The sequence below is a fragment of the Protopterus annectens genome, chromosome 17.part0, assembly GCF_019279795.1.
Source record: "Protopterus annectens isolate FY-2018-M chromosome 17.part0, PAN1.0, whole genome shotgun sequence".
In the NCBI taxonomy this organism is placed as follows: domain Eukaryota; kingdom Metazoa; phylum Chordata; order Ceratodontiformes; family Protopteridae; genus Protopterus; species Protopterus annectens.
The window spans coordinates 97,222,872-97,246,005 of NC_056751.1; the positions used below are offsets into that span (position 1 = coordinate 97,222,872).

Sequence of the window (23,134 nt, forward strand, 5' to 3'; positions counted from 1 at the left end):
AAGCCAACAAGGGAATGGAGAAAGAAGACTCTGCCAATAGGGATGACTGCAATTAGGGGTACAGAAAATAGACAAGAGAAGGATGGAATTTACTGGAGGAAGCTGGCAAAGGAAACAAGGTATTAGAGAAGGAAAGGTAACAGAATGGGAAGAGGCCAAAAAGACATTTGTATTCGGAAGGATTGGATTCCTATGTCATGAGATGAGTTGCCAACTGGCTCACAGATAGAACCCACATGGTGAGACATGCAGGCTCTAGGTCCGACTCTAAACCAGTTACAAGTGGCATCCCCCAGGGCTCAGTCCTGGGACCCCTCCTGTTCGGTATATACTTCTTAGAAGTACAGGAAAGCACAGGGGGACTATGGCTGACCAAGTTCGCAGACTACTGCAAACTGGGGGCCATAATTGACTCTCCAGCTGATACAGACATCCTTCAGAAGGGTCTCACTGAGATGGATATCTGGTGTCAAAATCATGGCCTCAAGCTGAATACCAAAAAGTGCATAGTCATCCCCTTTGGAAAAAAAAAGTATCCATGAACTACCACATATGTGGTAGTCCCCTAAATACAGAAAATGTAATAAGGAATCTGGGGACCCAAGTAGATAGTAATCTCTCCTTTGATAATCATATTGCCAAGGTGGTTAGACAATTCTTCTATGTGGCCCACCTAATCACAAAAGGGTTTGCATCTAGAACAGAAGAGGTTATTGTACCCCTCTACTCATCACACCCATCATAGAGTACAATGCCCCATTTGGGATGTACCTTACAAGACACCTGCAACAGCTAGAAAGACCACAGAAGTACCTCACCAAGAGGATTACCGGCCTCAAACAGATGCCCTATGCAGCCCAACTGAAGAGACTCCAGCTGTACTCGGTTGCATACCGCTTACTCAGAGGTGATCTCTGCCTGACATACAAGGCCATGTCGTACCCAGAATTGATGGACATGCTCCACCTAAAAAAAAACAAATCCCCAAGAGCCACACACTCTAGGGATCTAAACCTCACCACAACGATAAACAGGACATTCTGGAGGAGTAGATTCCTGTCCCAGAGACTCCATGCTTTGGAACAGGATTTCAATCTACATTAGGCAGAGCCCTTCACTAACACTCTTCAAAAGAAACCTTGACGAGTGAATGGGAAACAGAAAATTTACCCCGGGGATCACTGCAGTGGCTCTGCTGGACAGAGGCACAGGGAACTAATGGCTCTGCTCGACCGAGACACAGGGAACTAATCTAAGGGGACGGCGAAAGCCAACACATTCTGGCTATGCTTACAGATGCCCTCGGGCAGATAGCCTAGTACTTACCTATGAACCTATGAACCTATTGCAGGCTACTGATTGCATTCCCTATCAGGGATTGATATCAGAATATAGACAAAGAAAAAGGGACAGATGAATCCTAAATGAAAGACCTGGACTGGTTGAGTTTTTATTTGCATATAGGAGAGAAGCTGCTGTTAAAAAAGTGTATAATTAGTAGGACATATACAATACTGCATGATACCTATTGGAAATATTCAGAAGTGGTCAGAAAACACTGGGAAGAGAGATTAGACAAATGCTTCTCAACAGCTTAAAGCAAGAAATCTGAACAAAGCCATAAATAATGGGGGGCAAAGGCACAAAAATAGAGACACTTTTAAAGTATTACTCCTACAAACTTAGAAAATTGATAGAATGTCAGATTTTGCATTAGCATTAATTTTCTGAAGGGAATTAAGTCTGAAACTCAAATGTCTATCATTATTTTCTGACTTCAAACCTCAATGACTTGCTAATGATTTGCCATAAAACCACAACTTTTTGAGAAGCATACCAAAAATATGAGGCAAAAATCTGGACATTCTGCAAAAATCTGTACAGTTGAGAGATATGATTAGATATGCTGTTCACAAAGAAACAATGGCAGAACATATGTATGGCGCCCAAATATGCAAGTCTAGAAGATTTAGGATTTTTGCCTGGAAGTGTTTGCATAGATACTTTTATACCCCAATCAGACTCCAAAGAATTCTTCCTCGGTTACATGTCAAATGTTGGAAGTGTGATGGGGAAAAAAGATGTAAATGGGAATATATGTTTTGGGAAAGTAATGAGTTGGCAGACTTTAAACAATTTCGTACAAAGTACTCTGTCAGAAATACTGGGTGAGCAAATGAGTGTAACCAAGGATTTGTTTTCCTTTTGAGCTGGGATACAGAATCTGAACTGCCTAAACACAGTAATGCCTTGTTAAGTTTAATTCTGGTGGCTGCCAAAAAAGCAATTACTAGAAAATGGAAATCAAAATCTAAATCAACTATACTAGAAGTAGTGAACACTGTACCAAACATAAAAGATCAGGAAGTGGGATCTTAAGAAAAATGCAGGAGCAAATGTCATAGACAAAAGTAAAAATTGTGGGAACAATAAATGGAGAAAAATGTTTTGGAGGAGCAATGAGGTTTAAGAGTAGGCAGGAAATGAATACTTTATATAATGTTGCTTAGATTATGCACCAAGTGCATTTGTTATACATCTTATGATGTTTGTGAATGTGAACTTATGATGTGATTATTTTTATAAAAATATAATTTTGCCTGTGTCACAAGTGATAATTCAGTAAACATATTTTAAAAATCTGGTAAAAGCAGAAGGCACAGTTTTTAGTGATACTAAATTACCTTGCTGTTCTGTACATCACTGATAAGGTCACTATAGAAGTTTAGGATAAATGTGCAGGCAAGGGATACTGAATAATTCAGAAGAACCAGACATAAACTGGAATATCATTAAAGCCTACATGATTCACAGAAACAGGATGAGGCAGGACTAAACAGAAAGGGACAGAGTTAGAAAACTGAAGTATGTATTTTAAATCTGAGAAAAGGAGAACATTTTACAGATGCAGCTATGAGCACTTGGAATGCACCATTAAAGTGAACAGTGTAGTTGGGGGTAACAGCTATCTTAAAAGGGTTTATGATTGGCAGAAGTGGAGCCACTTACAGCCATGTAAGCTCTGTCATCAATTGCAAATGATGTTTCAGGCCTCTTTCCACTGTCTTAGTTTATACATTCATAGATGCATCTGGAATCTCAGCTACAATGGTTATTTTATACACTGGAAAAAATAACTTGAGTTTTTTTTTCTACTAGCAGTGACTTTTCCCTGTCCCTTCAAGAATTCTCTATACCATTTTCTTTAGCATTTTTACACTGTTAGTCTAATTTATGTCAACAGATAAAAAAGCTCTATGTCTATTTCAGTGTGCAATATTTCCCTAGATATTTGTTCCTTAAATATACAAAATTTTCCAAGTTTTTGCAGCAAATCAATGCTTTCATGTTTCTGTTACAGGTCCATCTTTGCAGAATCTCCAGCAAACCTGTCTAACATTTTTTGGTTATGAATTCTATTGCAAATCTCTGTACTGTCTGAATTATGATAATTCTTTAAACGCCAAAGACACATGGATTACTGCTGAGAGTATCAGGGTGGCCTTGGAAGACTTCTTTTTGTTTTTACTAAGAAAGACAGCATCTGTGCTGTGGTGACCTGCAATGCAGCAGACTTAGCATCCTATCCTGCTATAAGTAGTAGATGGTAAGACAGAAGACTACGCTGCATGCTGTGTGCTCACACTATCTAAAACCAGTGATGAGAACATCTCCTTCCATGGTGCAGATGGAAATGTGGATATGTTATCGCAAGTGGAGACTTAACTGACTTTTTTTTTCACAACAGGTTAACTGCAGCAGGGGAACATTCCAGGTTTCTTTAGGCTGTGAAGAGGAAAATAGGGGAAAAATGTCCTGAGCACAGATTTATGTAATAGAATCTCTGGAGGATGCTATCTCCATTGCCAGCTGTGGAGGGAGAATACATAAAAAGTCAATATTCTGGGATAAAATCTAGGTCTCACATGAGGGATTGTCAATATAAAGTGAAGTAAAACTATGGGCATTAATGGAAAACTCAGAAGTTTAGGACTATCAGAATGTAAATGTCTTGAAGTGGTATGCCAACTTTTAGCCAAGATACTTCATATGAGCAGTACAAATGGCAGCTTACCAGTGCAAATCCTATGCTTGCTAAAGCAGTCAAACAGAAGTTGATCTTGACGACTTCCATAAATCTCTTCGTTTTGTCCACATACACTCCAAACAAGGCAGCACCAACCATGCCTAATGCAATAAACAATGCTCCACAAAGACCTATAAAAAACTGAAAAGAAAGCATATTTAAATACAGCAGTTATATAATGAACATTCTGCTTATGAATATGCAACTCTGTATCAAGGTTGGAGAACAAAACCTCTGTCACATCTACTGAGATGTCACTCATTTGAGTACTGAACACAAATTATAAGTTCTGTAGCCTTAACTACAGCATGTCACAGATGAAATGGGCAAGTAATGATGGAAGAAGACACTGCAATCAGACTCTAATATCCTTAATTAAGCCTCAATTGATGGAGATTTATTGCACGAGTTTTATGTGGAAAAACAAAGTAATTATTTAATAAAACTCATCGCATGTTATGTGGCATGCTGTAATTACATCTCGCTGTGAGTGACAGTGTGCTGCCTGTTCAATACCTCAAAACTGGCATAAGCTCCACAGTGTGTGAGTTAATGCAAACATACTACATTTACTATGGCTGAAGCTTTGAAGACTGGCAGGTTTACGTACTGCTTGTTGAGACATTTACTCCGTAATTACCTTTCAGGTCCTCTTGACCGCCACCAAAACATCACTGAAGAAAGATGCTACTGTGGCAGTACTGCTTCATCCTCCTAGCAGACACATCATTCTCCCCCTCATCACCAAGCTTTCCACATATTTGAAATAAATAATAACAATAATAATAAAAACATTAGAGGCAGGCATGTCCACATGGGCACTCTTTCTCTGTCCTTGCATACATCTAAACAATCTCCCATTGTTTCTTGTAGTGTACTATCAAGAATGCCCCCTACAGTGCTAGCATACCACTCCATCACAATATAGTGTTTATGGTGGAGGGGCAACATACCCCCCCAAACCTCAAAAACTGCCCCAACCCAACACACAACCTCTAAAGTTGCCCTAACCCAACAGCTAACCTCTAAAGCTGCCCTAACTCAACAATAAGTTTCATGCAGCTCTAAATCACCTTTTGTATACAGTGGATATAAAAAGTGTACACACCCCTGTTAAAATGCCAGGTTTTTGTGATATAAAAAAAAAAGAGACCACAATAAATGATTTCAAATCTTTTCCCACCTTTAACGTGACATATAACCTGTACAATTCAATTGAAAGACAAACAAATATGTTAGGGGGAAAAATATAAAAAATAAAAACGAACTGTTAGCTGGTTGCATAAGTGTGCACACCTTTAAACTAATACTTTGTTGAAGCACCTTTTGATTTAATTACAACATTCAGTCTTCTTGGGTACACACCTGCCATCAATTAAAGAGACTCTGATTAACCCCAAATAAAGTTCAGCTGTCCTAGTAGGATTTTCCTGACATTTACTCAGTTGCCTGCTACAGCAAAAGCCATGGTTCGCAGAGAGCTTATAAGCTCAAAGGGATCTCATTGTTGAAAGGTATGAGTCAGGAGAAGGGTACAAAAAAATTTCCACAGCATTGGATATGCAATGGAACACAGTGAAGACAGTCAGCAAAAAGTGGAGGAAATACGGGACAACAGTGACGTTGCAAAGAAGTGGATGTCCCTCCAAAATTGATAAAAAGACAAGACGAAAACTGATCACGCCAGAGAGGCTGCCAAGAGACATACAGCAACCCTGAAGGAGCTGTAGGAATTTCTGGCAAGTGCTGGTTGTGTACTACATGTGACAACAATCTCCCATATTTCTCCATATGCCTGGCCTATGGGGTAGGGGTGCAAGACGGAAGCCTTTTCTTACACAGAAAAACATCCAGGCCTGGCTAAACTTTGCAAAACAATACATCAAGTCTCCCAAAACCATGTGGGAAAATGTGTTATGGTCTGATGAGACCAAGGTTGAACTCTTTGGCCACAATTCCAAAAGGTACGTTTGGCGAAAAAACAACACTTCGCATTACCAAAAGAACACCATCCCCACGGTGAAGCATGGTGGTGACAGTATCATGCTTTTGGGTTGCTTTTCTTCAGTTGGAACTGGGGCTTTAATCAAGGTGGAGGGAATTACGAACAGTCCCAAATACCAGTCATTTTTGGCCCAAAACCTTCAAGTGTCTGCTAGAAAGCTGAAGAGGAATTTCACCTTTTAACGTGACAATGACCCCAAACATACATCCGAATCAACATAAGAATGGCTTTACCAGAAGAAAAATTAAAGTTTTGGAATGGCCCAGCCAGAGCCCAGACCTAAATCCAATAGAAAATGTATGGGGTGACCTGAAGAGGGCTGTGCACAAGACATGTCCTCATAATCTGACAGATTTTGCAAGGAAGAGTGGGCAAATATTGCCAAGTCAAGATATGCCATGCTGATAGACTCCTACCCAAGAAGACAGAATGCTGTAATTAAATCAAAAGGTGCTTCAACAAAGTATTAGTTTAAGGGTGTGCACACTTATGCAACCAGCATATTGTACGTTTTGTATTTTTTATATTTTTTCCTTCTAACAGATTTGTTTGTTTTTCAATTGAATTGTACAGGTTATAGGTCACAATAAAGGTGGGAAAATTTTTGAAATAATTTATTGTGGTCTCATTTTTTAGACCACAAAAAAAATGGCATTTTAACAGGGGTGTGTACACTTTTTATATCCACAGTAAGTATAGAGTTTTACCATATATGTGCAGATTCCAGCCCTGGAAGTTTTCTAACTTGCTTATTCCAGCAGCAGGTTTGAAAACATAACGTTTAATATTGTAGTCTGACTGACTTGACTACTTTCAAGAACAGCTGAAACATTTTTATGTATTTTTCATTTACTAACTGGGTATGTCAGCTGATCCAATGGACCTTTTTCAGTCCCGACTCAGGTCAAACAAAACAAGACATAAATACTATGGATATAAGTTAAAATAATATTACAGAATACATAACTCAGTTTATGTTGCACACAGCACTATATGAAGAATTTACATTTTGTATAGGTGTGTGTGTGTGTGTGTGTGTGTGTGTGTGTGTGTGTGTGTGTGTGTGTGTGTGTGTGTGTGTGTGTGTGTGTGTGTGTGTGTGTGTGTGTGTGTGTGTGTGTGTGTGTGTGTGTGTGTATATTATATAATGTGTTTGCATTTTTTTAATTAGGTTCATGCTTTCAGACTTATTTGTTAGAAGCAACAGCTATGAAGGGTTATATAATTCAGATATTACATTCTGTGCTGTTACTCACACTTAGCACAATCAGCCTAACCAATAATACAATAAACTGGTTTAATAGTTACTTCAGCCACCAAAAGCAGTATGCACACTTGACTGAGTTGTCATCTCCTCAAGAAATAACAGTAAGTATGAAGCAAAGTTCAGAATTAAGACCTGGCCTGTTTAACATATTTATAAATAAAATACATAGGGGGTCTCACCCTGCAACTTTAATCAAATATGCAGACAACTCAACATTAATATGTGCAGTGTCTTCAGTCAAACTGACCTATAGTGTTCCTTTCAAAAACTGAAAACTGGCTTGAATAATCTGAACTTCCCCTAAACCCGAATAAAACTAAAAGTGATGCTAATTTTCCTCCAATCCAACAATCAAAATATACTGATATATAACACTAGAATTGAGCTAGTACAAAATTATTTGGAATAATGACTGGCCATAGTTTAAGATTTGATTAACACATCCAACATGCAATTCAAAAAAAAAAAAAAAAACATAAACTAGTACTTTATAAAGTCAAATCTTCCCTGTCAGACTATTCAGTCCTAGACTCCTATACATCTCATCAATTTTCAGTAACTTGCAGTACTCTGAGCTAGCAAAACTGAAGCAATCATATAATAAGACTACAAAGTTGGCAAGTAACCACATTAATCAACCACATTACTATCTTACACTTTGGTCCTTTAACTACCTGAAACTACCTATTAGCTTACATCCACATTAAGACTGCCCGCAATATCTTCTAGACCAGAAAAATACCCCAACATCCGACAAATACTAAACTGGTAGACATATCCCACAGATAACTGTACGTACTCAGTGAACTAACACCTAGGATTCACTCAGAAATCTAAAAATGTTAACAGTGACTGTCTATAATCTGCATATGTCACTAAACTCTGGAAAAATATGAGCCTGGTCTGTAAGGCCATGGAATGCATCATCATGGAACTCATAAACAAAGACATTGGTAACCTCCAAACTCTGGATCCCACCCAGTTCAGGTTTGTGAAAGGCAGATCATGCCTCCTGAACCTGATAGACTTCTTTGAGGCAGTCACGAAAGCCAGAGACAAAGGTAAGGTGGTTCACACAGCCTATCTTGACCTTGCCAAGGCTTTTGACACCATCCCCCATTCTGGAATTATAGCTAAACTCACTAAACTAGGTATAAATCCCTACGTCACAAGATGGGTTGCCAACTGGCTCACTGACAGAACCCACACTGTAAAAGTTGCAGACTCCAAATTCGACTTCCGACCAGTCACAAGTGTAGTACCACAGGGTTCGGTCCTGGGACCTCTCCTGTTTGGTATCTACTTCTCTGAAGTACAGGCTAACACAGAAGGCCTTTGGCTAATGAAGTTCGCAGATGACTGCAAACTAGGAGCCATAGTCGAGTCCCCAAATAATGAGGACATCCTACAGAAGGGCCTCACTGAGACTGATGCCTGGTGTCAGAGCCATGGCCTCAAGCTCAATGCCACAAAGTGCATTGTCATCCCCTTTGGTAAAAACTCTGTACCCATGAACTACCACATAGGCGGTAGTCTACTTAACGCAGAGTGTGTGATAAGAGACCTGGGGACCCAGGTGGACAGTAGTCGCTCCTTTGATAATCACATCGCCACAGGAGTCAGGAAATCCTTCTACGTGGCACACCTCATCACAAAAGGGTTCTTATCCAAGAAAAAAGAGGTCATTGTTCCCCTCTACTCAAAACTCATTAGATCCATTATAGAGTACAATGCCGCTTTTGGAATGTACCTCACAAGACATCTGCACCAGCTGGAAAGGCCACAGAAGTATCTCACAAAGAGGATTACTGGCCTCAAACAGATGCCCTACACTGACCATCTCAAAAAACTCCAGCTTTACTCCGTAGCATATCGCCTCCTCCGAGGTGCTCTCTGCCTAACATATAAAGCTATGTCAAACCCAGAGCTGTTGGACATGCTACACCTAAAGAAATCCCAATCCCTCTAAGCTACATGCTTTAGGGATCTAAACCTTGTCACCACAATAAACAGGACATGCTGGAGAGATAGTTTCCTGTCCCAGAGACTTCCCATACTCTGGAACAAGCTACCCATCTATGTCAAGCAAAGTTCCTCATTAGCACTCTTCAAGAAGAATCTTGATGCATGGATGGAAAATAAGAAATACACCCCAGGGATCACTTCTGTGGCTCTACTCGACAGGGGCACAGGAAAGTAACTTTCTTGGGTGGAGTAAGCCAGGGAACCTTGTTGGCTAGGCTTACTTAGGCCCTTGGGCTGATAGCCTAGTACCTACCCATGAACCTAGGAACTCAAGTCACTCCAGATATCAAAAATATCTCATCTCATATAAAATTTAAAATCTCACTGAAAACATACCTATCAGCAAAATGGTCCTGCATTTGTAACAAACCCATTACTAAGACTACTTCTTATTTGAAATCTCATTCCAGCTACAATTTAAAATATCAATGAAAATGCATCTATCAAGAAAATAATCCTTGTACCAACACTATTATTAAGTCCCCTCTTTAAGCAGTCAGACTAAACTTATGAAAATCTCATACATTTTTCTCCTGGTTACAAGCCTCAACTAAACTGTTACTGTTAGGATAACATATACCTTATTTACTGTCTGTGTACTACAACTATGATGTGGCTATATACATACACTGTAAAATAATGCAAAATGTTCTACAGGTGTTTGTGAACTTACATGTTGTACATACCACATGATGCGTGTAACATGGCGATCACTTCTTAAATTACACACACACATATATATATATATATATATATATATATATTAGTGCTTTATCATGTTAAATAAGATTAAAACATTTTACTGTTTTCTCATCTCTGTTGCAAAGGATGCTACTCCAAGACTTGACCATCTTGCACAGTACACTGCTAGATAAATTTTGCTAATATACTGGAACTGCAGACTAATTCTAGAACTAAAATACACTATACAATGGTTTAATCTCATAGGCTCACAGGTAAGTACCAGGCTAGCTGCCCTTGCAGGCCGCTTTAAGCCTAGTCAGTTTACTTTTTTCTGCTTGAAATAATCTATCCCATTTGATTATAGACTGGCTTTACCCATCCCATAGTCGATAATTTTATATTACCCCTAATGAGAATAACCGGTATCATACCATAAAAAATTTGAGGGTACCCCGTGCATGGGATAAAGCATTTAACAACTACTTCTGTCCATTAGTAGTACAGAGGGCAGTCCAGGTGTAAATTTTCTGTTTCCCATCCATAGATCTAAGTTCTGCTTGAATATCACAACAAGGATGAACTTTGTTTTATGTGGATGGGAAGTTTGTTCCACAGCAGCGTTATCCACTTTATCCTCTGCGAGACACGAGAATGCAAGACTTTCAGAAGTAAGCAAGTGCTGATGCAAATCAGTGTCACAGCATTCGAACTTTTTTTTTCTTTGTTTTTACATTTTTTTTTTTGCTCTTATGCCATCAAACATACCCCAAATGGTTTGAGCTATTCATTCCTCTGTGGTAGGAAATACCCACAACCAGTGAGCTAAGAGCCATCTGGAAGAGCCGTTATTCAGGCAGCTGTGACAGTTGCTTGTGTTCTCACTGCATCCCAAATATGAAGACATTTGAGCTGCCTAATGCACCCCTTGAGTGAGAGAATGAACTACCCGCATCACTGTAGGAAACCCCAGCACCCTCTCCCTTTGAATTCATGTTTCTGTGAACTTGGTAATGACTACTACTACAAGACCATGGCTTGATGTGCTGAATGTCTGTCACCTGGATAGTTATGTAATGCCAACCCTTCTATGAAGGACTGTGTTAATGTATGACCTGGTCCACCTGGCCCCCCTCCATCCGGATGGGTATGTTCATCCTCTCCTGACAGCTCTATCAAATGCCTGACCCACTAACTCAATCTGGGTTGCCTGGACCATAGTCAGGGCTTTGTCCCTTACATCATTGGACCTAGCATCCTTACTTTTTTATTTAACTTTGGTACTGTACTCTCTATATGGTTACAGTACATAGGCATGCACCCTTAAAGACATACTGCAGGCAGTGTACCTATAGTTCATTTTGTAGCTAACAGATTTTATATTTAAGGATAGGCTTAAGAATATGAGCTGCTTGTGAGATTTGTAGTTACAGGTTCAAAAGTTCAAAGGTAAGTACTAGGCTAGCTACTCCTGTAAGCCATTTTAAGCCTAGCAAATTTTAATCTAAAGGTAAGAATCAAACCCTGCACCTTTTCTTTATCAAGTAAACACCCTAACCATTATACAAACCCCAACCACCTTTATATTAACCCACAACTCCCCATGATTCCCATATTTCCCATTTGTCCACTGCATGACTCTTAGCAAGTCACTTAAACAGACTGTACTCCCATGCTGTCCATGAAAAGAGGCACTTAAATTTAGTGAGTTTACTTTGTTAACTGAATAAAACAGGGGAACTTTCAAGATGGCTGTACATCGATCAACATGTCGATTAATTGCTCTTCCAGTGTGAAAACAGAAACTTTGGAAAACAATCAGTAAGACCCATTTATTTGAGGTAAAATTCTGTTACTGCTTAGTCACTACACTGCCTGGATGTCAGCAGTTACAAAATCTGGAGAAGTAAGAGAAAATGAACTAGAAAAGAAGAAAAAAACATTGGTAGGGAAGAGCCTTAGGGCTGTTCATAAAAAGAGATAAGCTTTCAGTCTCAGCACAGGGAATGGCTTCCAGTATTTCAGAGGAAAAATAAAACAAATTCATTCAGAGGTGTTTAAAATAAGTGAGATAATGGAGAAATGCATATAGTCAAATGACAAAAGACTGGAAAGAATAGACCAAGCTTTAAGTAGCTATTCAGATGAGCTGATAAAAATATAGAAATCAGAGGCTGAAATGCAGGAAAATTTGCCTGAATATGAGGCTTCTCAAGAAGAACTGTTTCAAAACGTAGTAAAGCTAGGAGACAATGTGTTCAAAGAAATCTTAGACATTCTGCTATACCAGATGAACTGGAAGGAACAGCATGTATTAATTTTATGAATGTAAAAATAAGCAGCACTGGTATTCCACAAAGAATCTGTTAATAAAAACGGCATATCATGTCTATGCCCAAATTTTAGCCATGAAAAAGAAGGTAAGACCTATAGTAGTAAAGATGTAGTCATATCAGCAGAAGGAGCTGCTCCTGACAAAACTGTGGCAGAAGGGTAAAATACTGCTAATTCGGGACATCACAGTCTTTATGGAAAATTATTATTCACTGTACACCAGGCAGAAGAGAAGTTGACATATCCCAGCAATCAGAGGATGTTGACATACAGGGGTGAGATTCAAGATGATACATCTAGCTGTCTTCAGAATATTTTTTTCAGACAGACCAAAGAGATTCCTGGATGCAGAACAATTGAAGAAGGAAATACAAAAGTTTATCCAGCAATTTAAAAAAAGGATTCTACTTCTCATTCGTCTGACAATGGCATAGCCCATAGACAGAACTTGCCAGTTCAACCTTTTCCAGGGAACCAAATAAAATTACCTGAGCCACAGAAAAAACACAGGAGCTGAAGAGAAAAACAGGGCATACAGTGGATTTGAACCAGAAATCGGGTTATTGAGAAGATGAAGAAGAGGAACACCAAGAATATGAAAGTAGGAAATAAACAAGCAAACTGTGAAGAGAGATTTCTATAAAATGCAATTTGGACATGAGGCCTCTGCTACTGCAAGACATGGAGGGAAGAAGGGAAACAAGACTGTAAGTTTGTGAATTATTTTAAACTGGTCGTGGACTGTAAAGTATAATTTTCCACTCTGTCATTAATGTTTAGAAAGATAATGAAGGAAGTGAAGGAGAAACTGTAAATACAATGTTCACTTTTTCTTAGTAATATGTATATAAACTCTAAGTAGAAAAGTTATTTTTTTCTCATAGTAATACATGTATAACATACTGTTTGAAGTCAACTACAAGTTAGATTGTAAAGTTGTTACAGTATGCATAGGTATTCCAAATGTGAGGTGTTGGGGGAATCTTATCAGTGACTGTTGTTAATACCAGTGATATTGGATTGCACATTTGTTTTTACTTATCTGGCAGCAGAGCTCTGCAAATGGCAGGCACACTGTCTGCAGATATAGGTAATAATCAAGAGATTACTAAACTATGAACAGTGAGATACTCAAATGAAGAAACATTACAATTAAAACTTAAAGAAGTGACAAGTAGTTGCGTGAAATTAAATGAAGGCTGTAACATTGAGGAAAATACAAGCAGATGCATTCCTAATACTGATAGACACCTTAGTATGAATCATAACAATACAAAATCTACTCATTAAAAACAGCCACGGAACTTTTTCATAAGGCAATAATTTAGTTAATTAGGAGTATACAAATTGTTTTTCACATCTAAGTGGGAAGTTGAAATGGGATAAGAAAGGATGGTGTGGATGCAGAATAGAACACAGGCTCTAACATGTTGTCATTGTGAATAAACCTATCTTTAGAATGGGTGAAGCCTGTGGGTGCAGTTACATATCTGGGGCATCTACCCATATATGGAGGGTGATTTTTTTTTCTTTTTGAAAAAATAGATATAGTTGTGTTTTTTTTCTTGTGAGTTAAATGGGTTGCAGGGTTAAAAATGAAAGTGTGTGTGTGTGTGTGTGTGTGTGTGTGTGTGTGTGTGTGTGTGTGTGTGTGTGTGTATGTTGTTCCTACTTTTTGAATGTTTTAGTCTAGGGAAATGTCACATGGGTCTAATCAGACAGGAAAACATGCAACTGCATATAAGTTCAGCCTGCCAAACTGTAATGTATGCACGCAAGTTGGAAACAAATATTTAAAACAACTGTCATATAGAATATGTGAATGTCATTTTATGTATGGACAAGGAGTAAATAGTACTGAATTATATTAAGATAGAAATGAACACTTAAATTTAGCAAAAAACAATTCCAAAATGGTTATTTAGCAGAGTATCAGGAACAAAGAAAAAGAGTAGTAATGCTGATTGCAAGAAGGCTTCAATAGTGACACGACAAGGGTAGATTTGTGTTAATAAGAGGGTTAATGGCAAGGAAAGAGATTTACATTGGCATGTATTTATACATTCCACCTAAAACTACAATTACGCAGGTTGAAAGACTTGTGGGAGATGTAACTACCTTCCAACAGGGAATATTACTTATGGGGGGGGGGGCTGGAATCTGATATGCAATAGTTATGTATCAGGGGACTTAGAAAGGGAAAATGTAATAAAAAAGGGCATATTTCTAAAGAAATACCTGAGAATATTTAGAATGGAAGATGTAAAATTACTAACAGTAATCCAGACAGGATTTACATATTACTCTCCAAAATATAATAACTTGGCTGCATTGGACAGAAAATATATTTCACACAAGGTTGCCACCTATCCAGTTTTTTCCCACACTATCCAGAAATCAAACAGATTGTCTAGTAGTCCAAAAAATCTGATCACACTCTGGAATTGGCAGATTTGCTTTTTTTTTTTTTTTACAGAAAAGCATAGTAAATTGGCACATTTACTATGATTTTAGGTAAAAAAGCATTAGAAGCCAGGAAAAGAGGATGTTCCTCCTCCCCTTGATGGGACTATGATGTTGCAAAATGGGTGGAATGGAGAGGAGATAGGTGAGATTAGGAGAGGTGGGAGGGGGTGTGGCAGCGGCCCAGTTTCGACCACAATGAAAGATGACAACTCTTATTTCACAGAAGCACAGGTATTTAACTGACAGTTTTGAAATACATTGAATAACTATTTCTGACTATGCACCTACAAAGATTAAAATAAAGATGCAGAGTAATTAAGTAAAAATGAGACATTGGTGCTTTCCTACTTGCCTACTGAAAAAGATTTTAAATAATGGGTAGCGAAAACAATTTATGATTTTCTAGAGTATGTGCAGATTTCTTCAGAAGGGATAGTTAAGGAGTGGGATAAAATGACAATGAAACTTACAAATATTGTAGAAATGAAAAGGAAAGCAATATGGGAAAGAAGTGATAGGCATTATTTAGAGGAATTATCAAATGTTAAAGTATTGCAGATGAAGGATAATTTTATGCAGTAACTTTGGATGGCGCAGTGATGCAATAGTTTTGCATTGTCACCTCACAGCAAGATGTTCCCTGGTTCGATTCTCAGCTGGGGTGCCTTCTGTGTGGAGTCTGCATGCCCTTCCTGCATTCGTGTGGATTTTCTCTGGGTGCTCTGATTTCCTCCACGTTTTAAAGACACATGTTTGGAGTGTTTCTCCCCGGGCCTCTGCTGAAAATTGGCTTGTTCCAAATCGGACTTTCCTGGTAAACAAATGTTAAATAAATAAATCATAGAAAGAGAAGAAAAGCAATTGATGAGTGCTAAGGGAAAAATAATGGAGTATTTAGATAATATGCATGAGTTTAGAAAGGCCCCATTAAGCAAGTATTTTTTAATAACAACCCCAGAACACACAAACTATTAGCCCAAAAATGTAGGCAACAGAAAATTAAAAGGGGGTGTTGACAAGATAAGGAAGTATATAAGCAGAAAAAAAAGAGACTGTATAGAGCTAAGAGACATTTTGGAAAATTTATGAAAATCTGTATAGATCAAAGGAATTGACGAATCTAGAAAAGACATAAATGGAAACTTTTATGGAAGACTTAAGTATTCCAAGGTTACAGGAAGTTCAAGCTCAAGAATTAATAGCTAATATGGGAGAGGATAAAATAAAATGGTGATGTATAATCAATAAACAGAGAATTTTCCAAGAACATATGGCATTCCTGTGTAAATATGCATGTTAGAAGGGAAAAAAATGATAAAAACCTAAAAGGTTTTGTTCAACAATATTTTAAAAAGAGGGGCAGTACCAACATCTTCAAAGAAAACTATGGGGACTTCACTACTCAAAGAAGGCAAAGACCCTTTAAATCCAACTCCATAAAGACTAACTTCAATTTTGAACATGATTATAAAGCACATATGTATATACTAGCTAAGAGAATGGCTAAGGTGTTGCCACAACTGATAGATATGGAGCAATGTGTTTTTTATGGAGGGGAGATAAACATTTGACAACATTAACAGAGCAATGATGACCCAAAGGGAAGAAGAGTGCAAGAAGACCCCGGGTCTATATTATGACATCGCATGCTCAGAAGAGCGAATAACACACAATCAACCCCATGTAAGCGAAAGCTTACAACGTCGAAACCTCAGAACAGTGTTTCGAAAAAAAACCCTGTAAAACATTACATAATGGGGGGGGGCTTCACCCCCCCACCCCCTACTTGAATATGCCAACTCCGAGATCGCACTACAGTGCCGAAAATGTCAATGTAGTGGAAGTGGCCAAGCAAATTCTTGCCCAGGGAAAGAATTCACTGAAAAGCCACTTTGATATTTTGCCTTTTCGCACTTTTCAGTTCGACAAAGATGCATTCCACAACCTGCGTCTGTGACAGCGTAATAGGGAGCCAAAGACCCCCATTACTGTTAGTAGGTCTTGATGCAGAGAAGGCATTCAATAGAGTTAGCTGGGATTTTATGAGTAGGGCAATGGCAGCATTTGCATTTCCTGACAGAATAGCTGGGATAATTAGAAAGTTATATAAATTGCCAGAGGCAAGAATCAAGATGGAAGTGTTCCTCTCTGACAAGCTTGGTTTGAATAGGGGAGCAAGCAAGGGTGCCATCTTTCTCTCTTTTTTTTTTTACTTGCCTTATACTTAGAGCCACTGGCAAAGAAAATAAGGGGCACACAAATTCAAAAGTATAACTGGTACGGTACTCAAGAAAAAAATTTGCCTTATTTGCAGGATAAATCCAGAAAAAAGATATTTCTGTGTTATGGAACATTTTAAGACAGCTTCAATTTTTTCAGGATATAAAATAAATGAGGATAAAGCAAAGGCAATAACAGTAAACTATGTTCCCTCAAATCAATGGTTCAGCAATACCCAAATTTATGAGGACATGAGATAATGAAGTATTTAAGAGTTTGGATTAAAAATTATTTTATTATGGCAATTAAGGACATGTGGCAAGAGACTAAACAAATGATAATGCAAAAAATAAGAAGTTGGAAAGTCTTGAAGATGGATATGGATAATAAGGTACAATCAGGGAAAATGTGTTAATCCTTTTAGTATTGTATACAGGTCTGGCATAGTTTTATCAACCACTGGAGAAGCTGTGGAGAATAATTAATAAAGAATTGAACAAATTCATTTGGGAGGGAAAGAGGGCAAGAGTTAAGTGGGATACCGTCTTTCTCCCCACAGAACATAGTAGTTTAGGATTACCAGGTTTGTTTAGGATCAACAGATTTGAAGGGATACTTTAGCTAGACAGTAAGACTCATATATAGAGCACAAGCAGAAGGCTACAAACCAAAGTGGAAAGAAATGATGCTGAAACAGGAGGGGGTGTTTTTGGAAATAAGGAGAGAGAGTAGGATTTTGGATGCAGGCACTTAAGGAGAGCAGTAACAACTGTATAGAATATTATATATACAAAATGGCAGGGAATAGTTTGAGAACTAAACCAACACAGGAATGAAGAAAATAGATTTTACCAACAGGGATGACTGTAAGTAGACCATAGACAATACATAACAGGGAGTTGGAACTTACTGGTGAGAATTAGCAGAGGAACCAAGAATGAGCACTGCTGTACTGCAACTCTCTGCCTTAAACTGCATTTTATTGCTGTTTTCACTGTTTGTTAAGTATTGGCTGGTACGTTTCACTGTTGCAAAGCAATCTCTTCTGCTTGTTCTGGTTTTTCCACCAAGCAGTGTTAAATAATTGATTTGTTAGCAGTTTAAAACATTCTTTAGAGTCTCCTTGCTGTTTTTCTGTTGTTGAAAACATTTGTTTAGTGTCTCACTTCTATTTTTCTGCTGTGTTAAACCTTCTCTAGTATTACCCACTGTAACTACAGTAGCTAGTAGCTGTAGCATAGTCCACGTACAGGTTTGCTGCACCTGGGTCTGTTTATAGTGGCTGTTTGTTCTGAGCACATTTTCCAGGCCATCTTTGATTGGAAGGGGCCCTTCTGCACTCTAATGAGAGAAGTGTGCTGACTGGAACCTGTCTGATGAAGGGTGGTTGGTCTAGGGGTTGGAATAAGGATTCTCATTGGCCATTTTGAACCTTTTCAAAGTTTTTTTTTTCAAGTTTTTAGCTTCTAGTATTTAAGCCCTGCATTTGAGCAAGTTTCTGCTTGTTTTTTGCATCGCGCAGCATAGCCAGACAGATAAATTCGACCGTTTTTCCCTTAGTTACAGCTGTAGCACATTAGTGTAGTCCTCATCCTTAGTACTTCTCTGGTCTAAGAAATACTGCTAGTGAGCTGTGACCTGTTAAACCACCAGCAAACCCCTCTGGCAGAAATATCCATCCACTGAGCACCTCCTTGATCAGTCCTGAAAAGCCCCCCCCCATTTGTGATAATAGTTCTTCAACAAAGCATTATGGATAGTTGGATTACCCTTGTTTCTCCTGCTAACCTTGTTGACTTGGGTCTCCTGAGGAAGTGTAGCAATTGCCTCAAGTACTCTGACAAACCTCTACTAATAATCCACTCTAGTACAGAGTGGGAAAGATGCATCTACACCAAGAATCTTGAATCCCTTCTCTCCCGTGCTCAAAACAGTAACACTGAAGAGGCTGCCAACCGACCCACCACTACTCATGCACACAGTACCACTACTCATACACACAGTATGCATCAAACATAAAAATCAACATACGAGGAGGTCCTCTCAAAAAAATTACAGAAACACCAGAGACCTCCAAAACACAAGACTGCTACAACTAACACACTTCCCAAAGCATCTTACCCTCACCAAGAATGATGCCACAGTACAAAGACAAAATGATCAGTTTTAACAATTGGCTTAATTACTGGTGTCATTCTAAGGGGATCCAATGTCTGTCTGCTTGGGATGACATGCTTGACAAGCCACGCTGCTTCGCAAGGGATGGCTTGCACCTGTCACCCCTGGGCTTCCGGATATTGGCCAAGGCTCTTGCCACCCCCATAGTGCCTTTTTTAGGCAAGGCTCAAATGACAAACCTACCTCCCTAGAAAACACAAGTGGAAAAAAGCTAAGGGTAATGCTGCTCAATGCCAGAAGTCTAAACCTCAAGATGCACGCCCTCGAAGCCCTCCTCAGTATGGAGAACATCGATGTCTGTGCAGTGACTAAAACCTGGTTCAAGGCTCCTGAGAGCACCCCAGCACTATCAGGTTTTACCTCATATCATGCTTTCCGGCCCCAAAACTTGGACCGAACCACAAAAGGAGGGGGAGTATCCATTTTCATCAAAGATACCCACACCTCCAGGTTAGTGGCAACGCACGAAGCATCGGAGACTATCCAGGTGCAATTAACCATAGGCAAAACTGCCTTACAGTTTGTAGCATGCTACAGACCACCCTCTCAAACTCAGGAACCCCACACAGCCTTCCTGAAGACACTGGAGAGTATGAATGTCTCTCCAAATACCATCATTTTGGGAGACTTCAACTACCCAAACATAGACTGGGAACATTACTCAAGCCCCAACACCCTAGCCCAAAGGTTCCTAGAATTCATAAACTCAAATGCAATGGAACAACTAGTCACCATTCCCACAAGAGGAGACAATATACTAGACCTGATCATCACAAACATGGGGACAAAATGTTCCACACCGGAAGTATATCCCTCTTTGGTAAGATCAGACCATAAATTAATCTCACTGGAAATCCACATCCCGCCACCCCCTGCACAAAAGACCACAGTGAAGAACTTCACAAAAGCAAACTTCACACTTCTTAAGACTGAAGTGGTAGCCTTCAAGGCCCCTGGGCCAGTGGAAACCACAACCCACACTGCTGAATCCTTTGCAAATGCCTTCTATGGGCACCTTCAAGAATGCACGGATCATGCAATCCCAAATAAAACCAAGACCCATTCCCCCAAAGGCAGGTGCCCGGTCTGGTGGACCCCAGCCATAAACAAACTTTACAACAGGAGGAGGAAGCTACTACATGACAGAGCAAAATCCCTAAAAGGGAAGGCGTCTCTGATCAGTACTAGCAAAAAACTACGATCACTCATAAAATCATCCAAGGCCAACTTTGAGATAAAAATCGCAAAAGACACAAAAGACAATCACAAGGCCTTCTTTAGCTATGTTAGAAACCTGGGTGGAAACTCCCAGATATGCTCAGAGTTAGTCCAAAATGACACAAAATACACTGAACCCACTGACATTGCCAACATTCTAGCAGACAGGTTCAGTGCAAATTTCTTTCCCCCCCCCCCCAAAAGGTGAAATAACTATCCCAGCAGAGTGTAGCCTCCCTAACATCTCAGATGCCCAGGTGAGAGCCGCCCTCTCTAAAGCTAAAAACACAGCATCAATGGGACCGGATGGTGTCCCGGGCTGTGTACTACATGAACTCCAAGAGGAACTAAACCCACACATAAGGCTGCTGTTTAATCTTAGCCTTACTACAGGATACGTACCCAAAGAGTGGCGTATGGCAACAGTGGTCCCACTTCACAAAGGCGGTGCTTCTACGGACCCTGGAAATTACTGCCCCATAAGCTTGACGAGCCTTGTCTGCAAAGCTATGGAGAGGATCATTATGGAACTCATAAACAAAGACATTGGGGACCTACAGACATTGGATCCTACCCAATTTGGCTTTGTCAAGGGCAGATCCTGCCTTTTGAACTTGGTCGACTTTTTTGAAACAGTCACTAAGGCCATTGATGAGGGTAAGGCAGTTCACACAGCCTACCTTGACCTTGCAAAAGCCTTTGACACAATACCCCACTCGGGCATCATAGACAAACTCTCCAGCTTAAATGTAAACCCATATGTCACAAGATGGGTTGCAAACTGGCTCAAGGACAAAACCCACAGGGTCAGAGTTGCTGAAGCTATGTCAGACTCTAAGCCAGTCACAAGCGGTGTCCCACAGGGCTCAGTCCTGGGACCCCTCTTGTTCGGCATTTATTTTTCCGAGGTACAGGCAAACATAGGAGGATTGTGGCTGACAAAGTTCGCAGATGACTGCAAACTGGGCGCCATAATTGATACTCCAGCGGACACAAACATCCTTCAGAGAGGCCTCATAGAAACGGATAATTGGTGCCAGAGCCATGGCCTTAAGCTGAACGCCAAAAATGTATAGTCATACCCTTTGGGAAAAACAAGGTACCGACAAATTACCACATAGGCGGTAATCCATTAAGTATGGAAGAGGTAATCAGGGATCTAGGGACCCAGGTTGACAGTAACCTCTCATTTGACACTCACATTGCCAAAGTGGTTAGGAAGACCTTCTATATTGCCCACCTTATCATGAAGGGTTTCACATCTAGATCAAGAGAGGTCATTGTGCCTCTGTACTCTTCTCTTATCAGGCCAATGATTGAGTACAATGCCCCATTTGGGATGTATCTCACCCGACACCTGCAGCAGTTGGAAAGACCCCAAAAGTTCCTCACCAAGAGGATAAAGGGTCTTAAACATATGTCATATGCTGCCCGACTGCAAAAACTCCAGCTCTATTCAGTCGCATACCGCCTAGTCAGAGGTGATCTGTGCCTGACGTACAAGGCCATGTCCAATCCTGAATTAATGGACATGCTCCACCTCAGAAAATCCAAATCCATCAGAGCCACGAGAACAAGTGACTTAAACCTCAACACAGAAATAAATAGGACGTGCTGGAGGGACAGATTCATAACCCAGAGGCTCCCTACACTCTGGAACAGAATCCCAGTCCATGTTAGGCAGAGCCCCTCACTGACTATATTCAAGAGAAATCTCGACGAGTGGATGGGAGATCGTAGGTTTACCCTGGGGGTCATCTCTGTGTCACTACTAGACAGAGGCATAGTAAACTAAACCCTAAAAGGGCATAGTATTCTCATCCTAAGGGGTGGTGTAAGCCACATACACTCTGGCTAGGCTTATAAATGCCTTAGGGCAGATAGCCTAGTGCAAACCTATGAACCTATGAACTGTCTCACCTAACAAGCCCATAAGGCGTAACACTCAAAATCCACATTTTCTTCTTTTCGTCTCATTGGAGACTCTATAGTGAGACACATTAATGCCCCACTCACCAGGCTGGACAAGGAGAAAGTCACAGTCAGCTGCCTCTCTGTTGCCAGGATTCGTCAGGTCACGCATGCACTCAAGTCTCTCAGCAACAAGTAACATCATGACTCTGTCATAGTTCATCTTGGAGTGAATGACCTGATATGTACCTCACTGGACTACATGAAGAGAGACATAATTGAGCTGTCTGAGTATGTGTCCCAGGCTGGTATGTCCGTAGCCTTGAGAAGCACACTATCCTCACCTAGAATTATGCCACAATATAAACAAAAAATGAATGACTTCAATAAATGGCTTAGTTTTTTGTGTCATTCAAAGGGGATCCAGTTTCTGTCAGAGTAGGTTGTCATGGTTGACAAACCTCACTGTTTTGCCAGAGAAGGTTTGCATCTGGCATAACTAGGCTTTTGGATACTGGGAAAGGCTCTTGCCTCCCCCATAGTGCCTTTTTTGGGTAAGGTCTCAAAAACAAACTTAGTGAAGTGAACTTTGCCAATCATAACAAAATAAGGGTTGTGCTGTTAAATGCTAAGAGCTTAAACCAACAACTGCACACTCTGGAAGCACTTCTATCACTGGAAGATGTGTTTGTCTGTGCAGTCCCAGAAACCTGGTTCAAGGCCTCAGAGAGTACCACAGACT

At 39.8% G+C, this 23,134-nt stretch overlaps 1 protein-coding gene across 2 annotated transcripts in view; it reads right to left on the reverse strand.

Moving 5' to 3' along the window:
* SLC49A3 (solute carrier family 49 member 3) overlaps positions 1 to 23,134 on the reverse strand; it is a 1,094,331-nt gene that overhangs the window by 711,395 nt on the left and 359,802 nt on the right. For both annotated transcript variants that reach the window (XM_044059106.1, XM_044059105.1), the window contains exon 7: positions 4,076 to 4,228. In XM_044059106.1, the coding sequence (XP_043915041.1) occupies positions 4,076 to 4,228 (153 nt within the window). The remainder of the gene's footprint in view (positions 1 to 4,075; positions 4,229 to 23,134) is intronic.